This window comes from Carica papaya, chromosome 3, assembly GCF_054855325.1.
Source record: "Carica papaya isolate Zhongbai chromosome 3, ASM5485532v1, whole genome shotgun sequence".
NCBI classification, from domain to species: domain Eukaryota; kingdom Viridiplantae; phylum Streptophyta; class Magnoliopsida; order Brassicales; family Caricaceae; genus Carica; species Carica papaya.
Window position 1 is genome coordinate 8,114,057 of NC_142311.1, and position 19,977 is coordinate 8,134,033.

General features: G+C 33.4%; 1 protein-coding gene and 1 long non-coding RNA gene across 6 annotated transcripts in view; one reads left to right on the top strand and one right to left on the bottom strand.

Annotated features, from left to right (window-relative positions):
* The window catches only part of LOC148266659 (wax ester synthase/diacylglycerol acyltransferase 4-like), a 34,662-nt gene extending 15,075 nt beyond the window's left edge, over positions 1 to 19,587 (bottom strand). Inside the window, exons 1-5 of one of the 5 annotated variants that reach the window (XM_088215448.1) lie at positions 19,400 to 19,586; positions 18,292 to 18,867; positions 17,475 to 17,828; positions 17,236 to 17,373; positions 16,832 to 17,133 (exon numbers count right to left, since the gene is read on the bottom strand). In XM_088215448.1, coding sequence (XP_088071574.1) covers positions 16,993 to 17,133; positions 17,236 to 17,373; positions 17,475 to 17,828; positions 18,292 to 18,867; positions 19,400 to 19,507 — 1,317 coding nt within the window. In that variant the 5' untranslated portion in view covers positions 19,508 to 19,586 and the 3' untranslated portion in view covers positions 16,832 to 16,992. Of the gene's footprint in view, positions 1 to 16,831; positions 17,134 to 17,235; positions 17,374 to 17,474; positions 17,829 to 18,291; positions 18,868 to 19,246 lie in introns of those variants that run through there. The other 4 variants (XM_088215446.1, XM_088215449.1, XM_088215450.1 and 1 more) reach the window with 4 other exon arrangements.
* On the top strand, positions 8,980 to 10,004 carry LOC148266660 (uncharacterized). Its single transcript, XR_015817477.1, has 3 exons — positions 8,980 to 9,621; positions 9,700 to 9,756; positions 9,864 to 10,004. It is a non-coding gene; the product is annotated as an uncharacterized LOC148266660 (long non-coding RNA).
* Positions 19,588 to 19,977: the final 390 nt, after the last annotated feature.

Here is a 19,977-nt window from a genome sequence, read left to right on the forward strand (position 1 = left end):
GATGAGGAGAGGAAGACCCTTACTAAACCAAGCAGCCCGAGAGGGTTCGCTTCGAGAGGATTTTGACCGGTTATTTACGATGCTAGAGAGACTCATCACTGCCCAGCATGCCCGGGAGGAAAGGAGGGAGCTACTTAATCCTCTCCCGCTGCCACAGGTTGAGCCATCCCTGCAGTGAGAGGATCCCGAGCCACCTCAGTACGACTCTGTTCCTCCACAGTACCACCCGGTACCACCACAGTATGATCCGGTGCCCCAACTGCATCACCCGACACCACCACAATATAATCCGGTACCCCCACCATATCATCTAGTACCATAGCAAGGCCATCCAGTCCATCCTCAGCATAGTCCAGTCCCTTTTCCACGAGACCCAATTCCTCCCATGATGGACCCAAGCTACATTGAGAGATATAAAAGACTGAACCCATCTATTTTTACAGAAGAATCTTCCTTTAAAGAGGTTGAGTACTGATTAGCTGAGATAGAAAAGGACTTCACAACTCTTGGGGTGACTCTCGAACAGAGGGTCATACTTGCCACCTACATACTGGTGGGAGAGGCAGGCCGCTGGTGGCAACTCAAGCAGGCCACCTTGCCCGTTCCAGTCACTTGGGAATAATTTTTGACGGCCTTCAATGCAGAGTACCTTCCAGAGCATCTCTAACATCTGAAAAAAAAAAGAGTTTGTACATTTGGTCCAGGGTGACATGACTGTATCAGAATATACTCGGAAGTTCTTAGAGTTGGGTAGATATTCCCTCGAGAGTATGATGGATGAAGGCAGAAAGGCAAGAAGGTTCGAATGGGGTCTCTGTCCTAAAATTAGATAGCAATTGTACGTGTTCGAACTCAGTACTTACTCGGTTGTTCTGGCCAAGTCACAGTTAGTGGAGAGGAATCTTTGCATTTTCCCTCCAGCAGTAGGGAACCTCAGGCCCTCAGCTCCACATCACAAACCAACATCTACTGCACCTGTTTAATAGAATAAGAGACCCAGGCTGATGACTCAGGCTCCTCCTCAGGTTCCAGTAACAGGACGCAATAGAACCTGTCAGCACTGTGGCAAAGATTATAGGGATCGACCCTACTATCGCCTCAACAACACTTACCGCATATGTGATAGCACCTAAAATTATGCAAGGGAATGCCCGAGGAACCAGAACTAGGCCAGACCTCCTATCAAGGACAGGGCTTACAACATCACTTAACAAGATGCAGAAGTCAACCCGAATATGGTACAGAGTATGTACACTATCTGTAACCATCTTGCACATGTTTTAATTGATACTAGTGTCTTGCATTCATTTGTTTCACATATTTTTGCATCAAAATTAAATGTTTTACCTGAAAAAATTGATTCGATATTGTTTGTATCTACTCATGGGAGTAGGACACTACTAGGGGAGGTTATATACAGAGCCTGTGTCATAGATATAGTAGATAAAAAATTGAGTATGGATCTAATAGAAATTGACACGGAAGACTTTGATATAATTTTAGGAATGAATTGGCTAGCAGCGTATCACGCCACCGTAGATTGTTTTAGCAAAAAAGTTGTATTCAATCATTCTAATGAGGAGTCATTTACAAATTAATAAAATTCTTTAACATTTATTCCCCATGTTAAATTTTCTTATTATCAAGTACTTTAACCCCCATATTTTCTCTAACTAGGCAAACCCAAGAAAAAAATTTATATTCAAGATATTCTGGTAGTTTGAGACTTTCTAGATATGTTCCCGGATGAACTATCTAAACTGCCAGTGGACAGAGAAGTCGAATTCACCATAGACCTTCAACCAAACACCCAACCTATTTCGGTTGCTCTTTACCGCATGAGTCGTGTTGAGATGGAGGAACTGAAGATATAGATCAATGAATTACAGGACAGTAGATTTATCTGACATAATATGTCTCATTGGGGTGTCAGAGTTACACTTACAAGAAAGAAAGATGGGACATTGAGGTTATGTATTGACTACAGAGGTCTGAACAGGATCACGATCAAGAATAAGTACCCCCTCTCAAAGATCGATGATATTTTTTATTAGTTGCAGGGTGCCCAAATCTTCTCTAAGATAGACCTACGTTCAAGTTACCATCAGGTAGAGATCATGGCAGAAGACATTCCCAAAATAGTCTTTCGAACTAGGTACAGACATTATAAGTTCTTAATTATGCCATTTGGACTAACCAACGCTCCAGTCATCTTCATGGACTTGATGAACATAGTTTTCAGATAATACCTGGATCAGTTCGTCATTGTATTCATCAATGATTTCTTAGTTTATTCAAAAAATAGGGAGGAACACGCTTACTATCTAACTCAGGTTTTGCAGGTTCTCAGAGAGAAGAAATTGTATGCAAGTTGAGTATGTGTGGGTTCTGACTTGAGCAGACTACTTTCCTATAGCACATCATATCAAATGATGAATTGTCAGTGAACTCCAAAAAAGATTAAGTCGTGCTCGGTTGGAAAAAATTAACATCGGTCAAGGAAATTTGTAGCTTCCTGGGGATGGCAGGTTATTACCGCAGGGTTGTGAAAGGATTTTCTAGTATAGTCGCTCCTCTGACTCTGTTCACAAAGAAGAATGCCAAGTTTGAGTGGAACAAAGACTGTGAAAGAAATTTTTCAGAACTAAAAAAACGGTTGAGTACTGCACCTGTGTTGGCCTTATCGAGCAGATAGGATGGATATACAGTTTATAGTGATGCCTCCTACCTAGGGTTAGGTTGTGTTTTGATGCAGCATAGGAAGGTCATAGCCTATGGGTCTAGACAGTTGAAAAGTCATAAGAAAAATAACCCCACCCATGACTTAGAACTTGCCACAATTATCCACGCCTTGAAGACTTGGCGTCATTACTTGTATGAGAATACCTTTTAGATCTATACCGACCATAAGAGCTTGAAATACATATTCACTTAAAAGGATCTCAACATGCATCAAAGAAGCTGGATAGAACTACTCAATAACTATGATTGCAACATCTTATATCATCCGGGTAAAGCAACGTGATAGTCAACGCACTCAGTAGGAAAAGTACAGGTATATTAGCTCACTTGATTGTTTTAGAATTTAGGATAATAGGGGCCACACAACAGGTACGACTTCAGGACCTGAAGAGAATCACATGTTTGACCCACCTGACTGTTCAACCTGAGTTGATCCAAAGAATAAAAGAAGCTCAATCTGCCGATCCCACCTTAGCAGCCCTCAAGAAAGATATAGAACAAGGAGTTAATATAGAATTTCGAGTCTCTACCGATGGGTTGCTTAGATTTCAAGACAAGGTGTATGTTCCAGATGACAGTGAGTTAAAAAGAAACATCATGACAGAGGCCCATTGCTCAAGGTTTTTCATACATCCCAGAAGCATTAAGATGTATCAAAGTATGCGATCCCAATTTTGGTAGAACGGGATGAAAAGAGATGTAACTAACTTTGTTTCTAAGTGTTTGGTATCTCAGTAGGTCAAGACAAAGCATCAATGCCCAAGCGGGCTACTTCAGTCATTACTAATCCCAGAGTGAAAGTGGGAACATATCACAATGCATTTCGTGATAGGATTACCTATGGCACACTCAGGACATGATGTCATCTGAGTAATTGTTAACCGGCTTAGCAAGTCTTCCCACTTCTTGTCCATTAGGATGACCGACCCCTTAAATAAGTTAGCAAGAATGTATATCCGGGATAGTTAGATCACATGGAGTGCTAGTGATAGTAGTGTCTGACACGGACCCCAGGTTCACTTCTCGGTTCTGGTCTAGCTTTCAGCAAGCCATGGAAATGAAACTGTCCCTTAGTACTGTGTTCCACCCTCAGACAGATGGACAGTTAGACATAATGATCCGTGCACTTGAGGATATGCTCCGAGCTTGTGTTCTTGACTTCAGAGGCCATTGGGATGACCATCTACCCCTGATAGAGTTCGCCTACACAACAGCTACTAAGTAAGTATTGGCATGCCTCCGTACGAGATGTTGTATGGCTACCCATGCAAATTGCCAATATATTGAGAAGAAGTGGGTGATAGAAAATTGTTCGGCCCAGATCTCATAGAGGAGACTACAACCAAAATAATTAAGATCAATAAGAACATTCAGACGGCTCAGAGTAGGCAGAAGAGTTATGTGGATACCTGAAGGAAGGATTTGGAATTTGAGAAATGGGATCGGGTGTTCCTGAAAGTCACTCATTTTAAGGGAATCAGTAGCTTTGGCAAGAGGGAGAAACTAAACCCCCCCGGTTTATTGGCCCATTTGAAATCTTAAACTGAATTGGCACCATCGCCTACAGACTGGCACTGCTTCTAGAACTTTTCATTGTTATAACGTGTTTCATGTGTCCATACTACATAAGTACAACCCAGATCCTTTTAATGTCTTGGCCCACGAGTCTCTTTTACTCCAGGAGGATTTGTCCTACGAGGAAGTACCGGTCGGCATTGTGAACCGAAAGAGTAGAGCACTCCGCAACCAGAATATTTTCTTTATTAAGGTCCTATGGCAGAATCACACACCAAAAGAGGCCACATAAGAGCTAGAATCAGACTTCAGATCTCAATATCCCCAACTGTTTGACTAAGTGGGAAAGAGACAAATTTGAGGCACAAAATTTCTTTCAAGTGGGGAGAGTTGTAACACCCTTAATTAATTTTAAACATTTTAAAATTAGTGTATAAATATAAATTTTGAAATTTTGAATTCTTTATTTAATGTATAAAATTTAGTTTTTAATTTTATAAATTATTAATTAATGTAAAAATGAAGAAAATTAAATGGATGATGAAATTGAAAATAATTTTGGAAAAAATGGGTGAAAATTTTGGTTCTGAAGGTATTTTAGAAAGAAAATTTAGAAACTGGAGGTCAAAACACAATTTAGAAAAATTGTACCACGTAAGACGCCCAATAAGCAGCCCCGATGAACTAGAGCATGTCGTATGGCAAGGCATGCTGATGCGATGCCACACGGACAATCTGCTTCCCCGCGATCGGACGTTCCAGATTCGTTTTCGTGCGCATAGACGGCCCATATCCACTTCCTATTTAAACGCGATCGGATAGCCTAGATCAAATCGTGATGGATGATGCAGATTTATTCCTTATTTAATCGCGATTGGACGGTACAGATCAAATGCGATGGACGATCCAAATTAAAAGGAGATAGATATAAATAACCATTTTCACACTAAACCCTAACTCTAGCCGCCAGACACCCCCACTGGAGAAGAAGAGTCAGCAGCCTGCCGCCGCGTCAGAGCCACTTCCGACTGCAAAAAAAAGTAAAAATTTTATTTTTTGTTTGGAATTCAATTTTAAACACCCTCATGGCTAATAAGAGCAAAATGACCAGCGGAATGGCCGAAAATTGCGGGCAAAGCTCAACAGCACCGCCGCAGAAAATTACAAAAACTGCCTCTGATGAGGCCCTTCCCGACTCCGTTCTGCATAATTCTTCCACCATTATAAATACCGTTTCCTTCTCTACAGGTTGACTGAAGCAAAACACTCAACCGCGAAGGTGAATTGGCAAAGCCGCCTCACTGGAGAAACCCGCCGCCAGTGAATTTTGGGTTTTTTACTTTTTTGGCCAACCGACGCCCCTTAACGTATTTTCTTACAGAGATTGGTACAAAATCATTCGAAAATGGTTGACCCGAGATAAATTGCCATCGTGGGCGGTAGAGCCACCATGCTGGAATTCTAAAATTGGCCAAAAAGGAGTTATAACACTAATTTTGGATTTTTTGGGATTTTTCTAGGTACTTGAAGCGCATTTTAATCCCCGAAGAAAAATGCAGAGAATCCAGGGATTGTCAGTAGGCGCAATCAACAAGTTTAACACTTTGGATATCAACTTGAGTAAAAATCCCTCACTTTATTCTCTGTTATGGAATTGAAGTCTAATTAATAATAATATAAGTTTTTATACAGTTTAGAAATATCCATGATTAATTACGGGTCACTAATGGAGACAGAACCGAAAATTATTCACTATTGATTATGTTGATTTATTTTACAGTTTGAATGCATGATAGTACTTTATTGATTGATCTTATAGTTTGAATGCATGTATTGCTTGTTTCGTGTGATTATGGTTGAATTGAGAAGCTGAAAATTAAAAGTAGGAAAATTATTTGATCAAGTGAATGGATGAAACAACAGCCTTACTGGATATCGTGGGAGATGGTGGACTGACCGGGTACGTAGGGAACTCTACTGTGAACGTTTTCTCATACTGGACGGGGCATCGAGGTTTGGTAATTTGGCGCTCATATCAGACGGGGTATGGGGACTACCTGTTTCACCCTCATACCGAACGAGATATCGAGGTTTAGTAATTTAGCGCTCATACTGGACGGGGTATGGGGACGGCCCGTTAATTGAAAATGTTAAAAGAAAGGGTTCACATGTTGTGGGGACATCCCTATGGACCCCCATGGATACCAGTAAACTGATAAAAGAGAAAATCATTGTTCCAACCGATTACATATGAAATTATAGTATGTGCTATGTTATTGCCTCTATAGGTTGTTTTTGAAAATCTCACTACGGTATGTAGATGGTAAATAATTTTATTTATAATAAACGATTTTGGTTAATTAAAAGCTCCATTAGTTTTTTTTTTAATGATTTCTACCGACCTTCATTTTTGTATCGGTGAGTAGCGTGATATTCTTACTGGGCTAGTGTATCTCATTCTTTCATTAATTATTTCAGATCAAAAGGATCAGGATCTAGAGCCCGATCCACAAGAGAATTGCGAGTAAGACGTTCAGTTGTTTACTTTAATTTATTTCTTTGGTTATTAATTATTCTTTTAGAAGGGTTATTCTTGTGAACCTTATTTGGTACTTTCAGTTATTGTGTAAGGAATGTAAACCTTAACTATTTATTTCGTTTCCGTACTAAATTTATAATTTATTTCCTTTATAATTTCCTGGGTCGTTACAGTACATCCTAACTACATTTATGAAAATATTGGTGATATTATTGATTTATCTCTGCTTAAAATATATTTATTTTCTTTATTTCAACAAACTACAACAATTATAAATTCCAATATAAATTAAGTAAAAAGATAAAATAATAGCTACTTCAACTAGAAAATGAAAATGCAACTATATTTTGTCACTAATATGTTGGATTTTTTTCTAATGTGTGAGCTTAATATAGATTTTGTTATGTGCATCAGACTATCAATTTAATGGGCTTATCTAAAAGTGATCAAATATGGTTACATAATATTGGGTTTTAATGCATCGGGTTTAAGTATGAGTTTGTAATGTGTAGATACTATTTTTGTAATATTCTTATTTTATGATAGATAAAATAAGAATTACAAAAGTTTATCGATATAAAAGGCGGTTATGGTCCCCGAATCACAAGGCTTCTATTTTATTTTTCTGAAATTTCGTCACTAGAAAAAAACTAGTTCCAAGGGGCGATATTGATTCGGAAAATTTTACCGCTGGATGCGAAAAATTCTTCTACGATGGATCAAAGTACGCTTCCGCTTATATTTTTCATTAATTCAATACGAGATTGAATGTTCAATCTTACAGATTCATGGATTTGAAAAGAATTTTTATTCTAATAATTGGTATCAGAGCATTTCTCGTATTGGATTTTTGAGAATTTTTTTTTTGTTTTGTAATTTTCGATTTTGAATTCAAAATTTTGAATTTTGAATTTTATTTTTGTTTGCCTGAATTCATATATATATATATATATATGTAGAAATATTTGCAAAATAAATAAATAAATATATATGTATATATATAAGGATTAGAAATATATATATATATATATATGAATATTATAGATATATATGCAGAAAATTAAAATATATATATATATTTTAATTTTCTGCATATATGTATATATATGCAAAAGTTAAGTATTATATATGTATATATATGTATATTAAGGATGTATATATATATGAAGTAGAAAAATAAGAAAGAACAGTAGCGGTCCACCACCACTGCATAAAGAAGAAAGTCTAGCAGTTATGCAACCGCTCCGCTCCGGCTGTGGAATCTGGTATGTAATGGCTGGAAATTTTTAGCCGTTACTATAGAATTTATTAAGCAGCCGTTACAGGCTGCATGAGGAAGAAGAAGAAGAACAAAAAAAAAAAAGGGTTTTGGGTTGTTGGGTTTTATTCTTGCGTTTTAAATTAAGTTATGTGAGCTTGGTCCACAAGAAGAGAAGAAAATGAAGAAAAGAAAGAAAAAGAAGAAAAGAAAGAAAAAGGGAGAGGCCCATTCAGCTAGGCCAAAACCCATACGGGTTTGAGCTGTGCCAACCCGCCCCGAACCCAACCCGATCCAAACTCGACGATTGTTGACTGACCCGGTCAACGGTCAGTTTTAAAAAAAAAAACAGTTTTTTTAAGAGTATTTTTTATCATTTTATGATTAATTTTCTTCCTAATTCAATTTAAATTTGATTTTAATTTTGAATTTTAATATTGGTATGTGCATATACATATTGAAATCAATTAATTTACATAACATGTCACCAAAGTGACATCTCTTATAGATAATTTATTTATTTCATAAAGTAAACAATTGTATGAGTACAATTTATGTGAATGTTAATGGGCCCAAAAGAACGTTAATATTTAACATTATTATGTTCTATTTTTGTAATAATGAATACGTGACAGTTATTCAATATAATATGTGAATTTTAAATCGGCTCAAAGAAAAATTTATTATTTTATGTGTTTACATTATTTGTATTTAATTACTGTTATAGGATACCATTGACAAGTTAATATTATGTATATAGAGAGAATGTTAATGGAGTATTCAATATCTTGATATAAAAATTTACATTTATTTAAAATTCATTATTAAATTTTATTATTTACAATTTTATCTGAGTATTAATTCATTTATTTTTTTATATGTTCTCTGTTTAGTTTCGTTTTCTAATAGAAGTATCACCACGAATGTTAATTCAATCCCAACATTGAATGACACAGACTTCCACTAATATAAGAATAGTGTTCGACTTGTGTTTGGAGTTATGGATCTAGATTGGGTTTTACGGGTTGATCAACCCCATCCGATTACTCCTGACAGTACCCCTGATGAAAAGAAGAAGTTTGAAAGATGGGATTGATCGAATTGTATGAGTATGTTGGTTATGGAATAAGTCATTCCAAAGGTTTTTTGGGGCACTATGTCCGATGAGATCATAATAACTAAAGATTTCCTTCATTCTCTAGAACAACATTTCGCCAGAAGTGATAAAGCCAAGACATGTACACTTCTGTCGACTCTTGTTTTCATGAGATATAAGAGAAATGGAAACATTAGATAGCACATAATGGAGATGTCACATGTGTATACAAAACTCAAGGCACTAAGAATAGAATTGTCAGAAGAAGTACTTGCGTACTTTGTTTTGATTTCTCTTCCACACAGTTCAATTATTTTAAGATGACATATGACTATTAGAAAGAATCTTGAAATCTGAATGAGTTTATTTCACATTGTATTCAGGAAGAGAAAAAGCTCAAGTCTAAGAGGACAGAGAGTGCTCATTTTGCAGTAATCTCAAAAGAAAAGAAGAACAAGAAAAAGAAAATAGGTAAATCTGTTACGGTTTCAGTACAACAGAAAAAATAACATAAGGTTCATACTGAAAATATTTGTTTTTTCTGTAAAGCTCTGGAACACCAGAAGAAGCAATACACTAACTATTAAATATGGCGCACAAAGAAAGGTATGCTTCTTAATTTTGTTTGTTCTAAGGTTAATTTAATTTTTGTATCTACACACACTTGGTGGATAGATTTTGATGCCACAACTTACATCAATATGTCTATGTAGGGTTATCTCCATTACCGCAAGCCAAATGATGGTACCAGATTTATTTATGTGGGCGATAGCAAACCAGTTGAAATAGAAGCAATTGACAAATTTAAATTGTTGTTAAGGACTGAATTTTGTTTGGATTTATAATAGACTTTTATTGTATCATCATTTAGACGAAATGTGATTTTTATTTCTGTATTGAACAAATTTTGTTATTCATATTAATTTAGAAATGAAAAATTTAGTCTATTTCTTAATTCAAATATGGTTGGTTTTGATTTTTTTTTATCAGTAAATGATAATCTTTATTTGATTAATACAATTACTTCTTATAATGAATCACTGCATGTTGGTAAAAGAGGTGTAAAGAGAAAATTAACTAATGAGAATTCCGCTTAATTATGGCACAAGAGATTATGTCACATCTTTTAAAGGAGAATTGAGAGACTTATGTTAGATGAAATTCTAGATCCCCTTGATTTTATAGATTTTGACATATATGTCCATTGTACCAAGAGAAAATAGACAAACATTAAGAGATTAAGTACCAACAGGGCTATGGACGATTAGAACTCATTCATACAGATATTATAGACCATTCCCTACGGCTTCTTGGAATAGTTAATAATATTTCATAACATTCATAGATGATTATTTAAGATATGACTACCTATATCTCATTCATGAGAAGTCCTAGTCCTTGGATGTATTCAAGAATTTTAAAGCAGAAGTTAAGAACCAACTTAACAAAAGAATTAAGGTTGTTAGATCTGATTGTGGTGGTGAATACTATAGTAGATCTAATAGATCAGGTGAATAGCGTCTAGTGCTGTTTGCTCAATTCTTATAGGAATGCGGTATCATCCCATGGTACACCATGTCAGGATCTTCTAGCATGAATGGTGTTGCTAAAAGGCAAAATAAAACACTTAAGGATATAGTGAGGAGTATGATTAGTCATTGTACTTTACTTGAATCACTCTAGGGAGAAACATTAAAGACTGCAATATATTTACTCAAAAGAGTTCCAACTAAAATGACTACAAAGACCCCTTATGAGCTTTGGATAAGTAAAAAGCCTAAGTTGAGACATTTGCACATATGGAGATGTCCAGCTGAGGCCAGACCTTATAGGCCATAGGAAAAGAAATTGGACTCAGGACTATTAGTTGCTATTTTGTTGATTATTTTGAACGATTTAGGGATTACAAGTTTTATGATCCCACTACTAAGAGAAATTTTGAGACGGAAAGTGTCTAGTTTTTATAGAATGTTGAGTTTGTATGGCAGAAAGAGTTTAAGACTTTATCTTTAAAGATGAATGAGTCAATATTCCTATTCCCTAAGTTGCTCTTGATAATGATCAGAATCAAATTCTTATACCTAATATTGTTCAAGAAGTAACTCCAAATCAAGATAATGTTATAGTATCTCCCATTCTTATTTAGGAAACTGTTCCTGAAGCACAAACTTCACACCTTCAAGAACTTATGTCATTAAGAAAATCCATTAGAGAGATGATAAATGCAATTTTAGATGCTTATATTGTATTTCTTTAAGAACATGAATTTGATATCGATACGGTGGAAGATAATCCTATCAAGTTTCATCAAGCCATGGAAAGTTCAAGAACTTATGTCATTAAGGAAATCCATTAGAGATATGAGAAATGCAATTTTAGATGATTATATTGTATATATTTAAGAACGTGAATTTGATATCGATACGGTGGAAGATAATCCTATCAAGTTTCGTCAAGCCATGGAAAGTTCTAACTCTCAAAAGTTAATTGATGCCATGAATGAAGAGATAAAGTCCATAAAAGACAATGACGTTTGAGATCTTATCCCATTGCCAAAGGATGCAAAATTTATTGGTTACAAATGGATATTTAAAACTAAAAGGGATTCGAAAAATAATGTAGAGAGGTACAAGACTAATCTTATCGCTAAGCAGATGCACAACAAATAGTTTGCAAACTAAAGAAATCCATCTATGGATTTAAGCAGGCTTCCCATCAATGGAATCATAAATTTCATGAAGTTGTCATCTCAGTTGGTTTTCATATGAATTTAGTGGAAGATTGTGTATACCATAAGTTCAATGAAAGTAAGTATATATTTTTTTTATTTAATATGTCGATGACATACTGTTTGCCAGTAGTGATATAGGCCTATTGCACGAAACCAAAAGATTTCTGATAAAAAAATTTAAGATAAAAGATATTGGGGCGTCTCTTTTGTATTATGGATCTAGATACACTGAGATCACTCTTAGAGTATTCTTGAATTCTCACAAAAAAACTATATCAAAAAAGGTTCTTAAAAGATTTGACATGCAGGATTGTAAATCAGGTGACTCCCCTGTATCTAAATGAGATAAATTTACTCTAAGTCAATGCCCTAATAATAGTTTAGAGAGTACAAAGATGCAAAAGATCCCTTATTCTTCAATTGTAGGGAGTTTTATGTATGCACATGTTTGTACGCATTCGGATATTGCATACACTATTGAGATATTAGGTAGATATTTAAGCAATTCAAGTATAGATCATTGAAAAATAGCTATATGTGTCATGCGGTATCTACAGAGAACAAAATGTTATATGCTCACATGCAGGAGGTCAGATTAGTTAGAGATCATTAGTTATTTTGATTCTGATTTCGTCGGATGTCAATATAACAGAAAATTTATATCAAACTATATTTATTTACTTGTTGGGGGATCTATTTCTTAAAAGTGTGCTAAACAAACATTTGTAATATCTTCTACTATAACAGTAGAGTTTGTACCTTGTTATGAGGCATCTAATTATGGAAATGGCTACAAAATTTTATCACTGGACTGTATATTATTGATGGTATAGAAAGATCATTACATATATTTTGTGACAATAAATCTGCAATTATATATTCCAACAACAATAGGAGTTCGAGGAAGTCAAAATATATACATACCAAGTTCCTTGTTGTTAAAGAAAGAGTTCAGAGTAAGCAGATATCGATAGAATAGATTAGAATAAACTCTATAATTACGGATTTGCTCACTAAGGAATTACCACCTAAGGTCTTTCATGAGTACACTGTTCATATAGATGTTATATCCCTAGATGATGTGTAGTTTCAGTAGGAGTCTTGTACCATAATTGCATTTATTTTATAAGATATGTTGCAAACTTTGTACTTTGATTTTATTTATGTATATATATAGTTTCATTCCAGTTTTCGTATTTTGGTTTTGTTTATATACATTATCTCTAAATTTTTATACAGTTGATCTCACTAAGGTTAAGGCATGACCAGTTAGAACTAGGTATGCTTAAATCACATAATATGTAATTTTCATGTTGCACATCCATGCTTGATCAATGTCATTCGGTTATATAGATATACGTGACCATTGAAGGGTTTAGCTACGATAGCTGTAGCCAAGGCCGCTTTGATCGTATATCTTTATGATTGATAGACGATATTGTTTGGTGATGCATTCAGGTATTGATAACACAATTTTGAGTACTGTCATAGTAATTTAATGCATAGTTAAGGTGTCACATAAAGTTCAAATAGGATATTATTTGATTTTTTCTAACGTGTAGGCTTAATGTGGATCTTGGTATGCATATCAGACTATCAATTTAGTGGGTTCGTTTAAATGTGATCAAACGTAATTAAATAATATTGAACCTTAATGAATATGGTATAAGTATGAGTTTATAATGTCCATATACCATTTTTGTAATATTATCGTTTTATGATAGGTGAAATGAGAATTGCAAAAGTTTGTCAATATAAAAGATGGTTATGGTTCCCAAATCATAAGGTTGCCATTTTATTTTTCTGAAATTCCGTTACCAGAAATAACTAGTTTCAAGGCACCGTGTTGATTCAGAAAATTCTACTGCTAGACATGAACAATTCTTCTACGATGGATACAGGTATGCTTCCACTTATATTTCTCATTAATTCAATACGAGATTGTATATTTCGTTTTACAGATTTACGGATTTGAAAAATAAAATTATTTTAACATAATACATAAAAATTAAATTGTAAATTTATCAAGCAGAAATTTTTTTATTCTAATAATCTGGTAGTATTTACACATCACTAATAATATAATCAATCAAAAAAATTAAAAATAAATTATGTTTTAAATTAAGTAACACTTTTTTCACTGAACTTTGAGGAAAAAGAAAACGGACAATATACAAAACGGAGAATCATGTCATGCATATATGTGTGATATATATATCCCCTGCAGTAAACTTTATGTATATATGATTTGAAGTCGTTTTGAGGAAGAAATGTACACATAGGATGATACAAAATCCACAGACATACATAGACAGATTTAAGCAGAAGAATTAGGAATGGAAGCTTAATTAGGAAAGATGGAGTGACATACATTAATTAACTTGTTTGATTGTTAAAATCTAAACAGATGCTTAATTAATTATAATTAAGATATAGCAGCTTGGAGTATAATCTCAAACGCCTTTTGTATGCATGACTTGAACTTGTCCAAATCTATGTATCCTTTCTCTGCTCCCACTCCTACTCTCAGCTCTCCATTATAGCTCATTATAGTTATCATCAGACTGCATATATCCCAACACGATATCCATACCATTACTTATATATGTATTATATAATCAAATACCAAATAGCTTCATATGTGTACGTATACCTGAGGACTGCCTACTGGCATGAAGTACAAGCCTTTAATTGGATAATCTGCCAAAGCCATCTTCTCCTTTGGCCCCACCATATTCGTGATACACATGCTTGAGTTTTTCAATGTGTCATATACGTATTTAGAGGCTGCCTGCAAACATTTCATCATGTACATATCATATATATATAGTAATAAATGCCAGTTAATTCATTTATATATATCCTCATATACGTATATTTACATATATATATCACCTCAGGGCCTCGAATTCTCTTTACAGCCTCTAGCAACCAGGCCGTTAGATAGACCGCCGACGAGCTTCTCTTCCCAGCAATGATTTTTCTTACTTGTCTGATATATTCAAGCCGATTATCTGACGCATCCTGAAGATGAGGTATTGGAACGCACAAGAAGGCAAAATGGTTTCCCCACGGTGAATCGGTGCCGTTTTTGATCATCTCCTTCACTGATTTGTAACTTCTGGTCATCCTGGTATTCAGCAAAACTAACGCCGTTGAATTTGTTTTAGTTGACGGTGTCGGTTCTAATTCTTGCACGTAAAGTCGACATCCCAATAAAATCACTCCCGTTATCACGTCGTTTACCGTCTGCATGCATGCATTAAAATGAATCCGCAAAGAAAGAAGATAAGTTGATAATGCATTAATTAAAATAATAAATTATTAAATTAAAACTTAAAACTTTGAAGCTTATTGCAATTTTACCCTTAATGTTCTTTTTTCTAGTATAATTTAATCGTTATTTTTTTTCAAAGGCCAGTTTGTTTTATTTCATTAAGAAAAAGAGAATAAATGAATTAAATTAATTAATAACAATAAAAAGTAGTCTAAATAATGTTACTAGTTTAATTAATTAGTTAAAATTATTATTTTGAGTTATCTTTCAAATTATTCAAATATGGTGTAATCATTTGAATTTCTTTTTACTATTAAAAAAAATAAAACTCGAGATTTGATACAAAAAAAGCAATGAGAAAAGATAATGTGAATCAAATCGTAAAAAATATCAAATTTTAAAAATCAATTTAGTAATTTACCAAAAAAAGATAACGTATTTATATACAAATACTTATTGCTCCAAGAATATCTTTTATTTGTTTAATATGAAGAAGAGAGAAAGGGATAGTGGTAATGATCATGGGATGAAGATGAGGATTGGGCGGATCTTAATGGTGTAATATCATCTTCTTTGAATTTACTTTTGATGATGTTTTCGACAAAATCAGAGATAGTGTTGACGAACGAATAGAAAAAATTAAGAATAAATGTAGTAAAATAGCGAGTAGGAGAATCTAGAGTAGAATTGGAACGCATTCGAACATAAGGGAAAGTAATTGGAAGAGAAGGATCATTTGCTCGTCGCAAAGAAGAAAAGAAAGCTCCCATGAGAGAATAGCCATCACCAAGTGAATGATGAAGCTTGAAAATTAAAGTGTTAGGTGCATTAGTTGTTGGGTATTTGATTATGTGAAGCTCCCACAAGGGTCTTATGGATTGAAGCTCTTCTCCAGCTAATTTTGTTAAGTAATCTCTCAAACAGTCTTCCATCGTTTGACTCCATTTATATCTTCTACTTATTAATATCATAATGATTTCCTTCAATATCATCTTTTTTTTTTTAAAGTTCATCAATAAGTAATACATAAATATCAATAATAATACAATATTTAAAAAAATAAAATAAAAAATAAAGCATAACTTATTCACAAGTTTTAAGAAATAATATATGAATCATTTAAGTAATTAATGATTGATATTCAATAACATATCTTAATTAATCATAGTTTATGTGTTTATACTTCTTGTTTAATGAGAGATAAATCTTTATATATAAATATGTGTGCGAATGTTTGTTTATTAAGTATTAACTATGAAATGAAAAATAAAATTCACAAGAAAATATTACAACTAATACAAGAATAAAGTGATTTCTACTTTTTTATAAAAAATTTATTTTATATCAAAAAATTAAATAATTAATTACCGATCATGAAGTGAAAGCCTTTAATTATTCTTTGAAAAAGTAAAAGGCTTCAAACAGCTAATTTTGCAGCCCATCGGCTAGCCCACTGGGCCAACAAACATAATTGCGAGGGACTTATACCAATCCAAATCTGTACTCTGTATTTAATATATATATATATATATGTATGTATGTATATTCATTAAATCGATAAAGCAGTTTTCTTCATAAAATATATATATATATATATATATATATATATATATACACGTATATTATACACCAAGGAGCAACAGAGCGCCTCTATATGGATATGTAATATCTACTTCAACCAGAAAAAGAAAATCTCTCATATTTTAACACTAACAGATGAAAACTATATTGTAACTTTTCTTTAAGTATAAAAAAAATACAGAATGTATAGTTCGATTCCAATCTAAACTTTCACATAAAAAAAATAAAATCCTCAATACTTAATTAATTATAATTAAGATACTGCAGCTTGGTGTATAATCTCAAATGCCTTTTGTATGCATGACTTGAACTTGTCCAAATCTATGTATCCTTTCTCTGCTCCCACTCCTACTCTCAGCTCTCCATTATAGCTCATTATAGTTATCATCAGACTCTGCATATATCCCAACACGATATCCATACCATTACTTATATATGTATTATATAATCAAATACCAAATAGCTTCATATAGTGTGTGTCTGTGTATATATATACCTGAGGACAGCCTACTGGCATGAAGTACAAGCCTTTAAGTGGATAATCTGCCAAAGCCATCTTCTCCTCTGGCCCAACCATATTCGTGATACACATGCTTGTGCTTTTCAGTGTGTCATATATGTATTTAGAGGCTGCCTGCAAACATTTCATCATGTATATATATATATATAGTAATAAATGCCAGTTAATTCATTTATATATATCATCATATACGTGTATTTACATATATATATCACCTCAGGGCCTCGAATTCTCTTTACAGCCTCTAGCAACCAGGCCGTTAGATAGACCGCCAACGAGCTTCTCTTCCCAGCAATGATTTTTCTCACTTGTCTGATATATTCAAGCCGATTATCCGACGCATCCTGAAGATGAGGTATTGGAACGCACAAGAAGGCAAAATGGTTTCCCCACGGTGAGTCGGTGCCGTTTTTGATCATCTCCTTCACTGATTTGTAACTTCTGGTCATCCTGGTATTCAACAAAACTAACGCCGTTGAATTTGTTTTAGTTGATGGTGTGGGTTCTAATTCTTGCACGTAAAGTCGACATCCCAATAAAATCACTCCCGTTATCACGTCGTTTACCGTCTGCATGCATGCATTAAGATTACTCAACAAAGGAAGAAGATAAGCAGATAATCCATTAATTAAAATAATAGTTATTAAATTACAACTTAAACTTTGAAACTTATTGCAATTTTACTCTTAATGTTTTTTCAAGTATAATTTAATTGTTAATATTTTTTTAAACGCCATTTCATTGCGAGAAAAAAGCTTAAAATATCTAGGATATGTTTTCATGTTTTGGAAACAATGTAAAGGAGTAATGTTATTAGTTTAATAATTAATTAAAATCATTATTTTAAATTATTCAAATATGATTTAACCATTTGAAATTTTTTTCTATTAAAAAGAAAATAAAAGGAGATTTCAAACAAAGAAATGAGGAGAAAGATATTATGAATCAAATTATAAAAAATGTTAAATTTCAAAAATTAATTTAGTAATTCACCAAAAAAAGATGCTGTTGTATTTATATATAAATACTTACTGCTCCAAGAATGTCCTTGATTTGTTTAATATAAAGAAGAGAGAACGGGATAGTGGTGATGATCATGGGATGAAGATGAGAGCAGCCAGATCGTAATGGTGTAACATCATCTTCTTTGAATTTGCTTTTGATGATACCCTCAACAAAATCAGAAATAGTGTTGACAAGCGAATAGAAAAAGTTAGGAATAAATGTTTTGAAATAATGAGTAGGAAGATTAAGAGTGGAACTGGAACGCATTCGAACAGAAGGGAAAGTAATTGGAAGAGAAGGATTATCTACTCGTCGCAAACAAGAAAAGAGAGCTCCCATGAGAGAATAGCCATCACCGAGTGAATGATGAAGCTTGAAAATTAGAGTGTTAAGTGCATTAGTTGTTGGGTATTTGATTATGTGGAGCTCCCATAAGGGTCTTGTGTATTGAAGCTCTTCTCCAGCTAATTTTGTTAAATAATCTCTCAAGTAGTCTTCATAGAATTCTGTTGATTTTTCAGATGGGAAGCTTGGTATGTAGACATGCTCTTCTAAATTTACCTCAACATTCTTCCATCGTTTAACTCCATTTATATCTTCTACCTATTTATTTTATAATAATCTCACTCAGTATCATCTTTTTTTTTAAGGAAAAGTTCATCAATAAGTAATACAATATTTTTTAAAAAGACATATGAAAATATATTATAACTTAAATTCATAAATTTTAAGAAGTAATATATAAATCATTCAAGTAAATAATAGTTGATATTCAATAACATATCTTAATTAGTCATATTTAATGTATTTATAATTCTTCTTTTATGAGAGATAAATCTTTATATATATGTGTATGTGTGCACATGTGTGCCCATTAAGTATTAACTATGAAATGAAAAACAAAATTTAGAAAAGAATATTACAACTAACACAAAAACAAAGAGAAAATACTAGTGAAATGTATATATATGTGCATATATACCATGATGGAGGAGAAACGTGGATTGATGGGGAGAAATAATTGTTTGAGATAGGAGACCGATTGGGTGCAATTGATTTTAACTTCTAATTCTAAAATAGCAATAACATTGACTGAAAGCACCGAACTATTTAGATATTGTCCTAGAGGACTCACTGGGAGCTCTTCTTTTTCTTCTACATTTTCTTCCTGTTCTCTAACTCTCAATTCTCTTAGTTTGCTTCTTTTAGTTTCAAAATCACCCCTCTTCATTTCCTTTGCCATTACACCTGTATCAATACAACATCACAACTACTCACGAATATATAAACATATATCTCACCCAACTCATCATGCTTATATATTCATATATGTATATGTACACACACACACACACGTATATGCATGCATATTCTCTAACTGTTATATTCTTACAATATGGTAAAATTTACATCAATAATCATTACTAACAATGTATATCTTTTGAGTAGTTGAGTACCCTCTCTTTTCTTTTTATTCTTGGGTAAAATTAAATTAAAGATATGGTTTTAGTAATTTAATAATTTGGGTTTATTACATATATATTTTATGATATTTGAATTTTAAAATCATGAATTTGCAGCAATCCACTCTCAAAGTTATTTATTAAACAGCAGCTAGTTATAAATATTAATATCTAAGTATATAATCTATATATAATTCTCTTTTTTTTTTTTTTTCAAAAATAATTTTTCAAAATGACTAAAATAATTTTA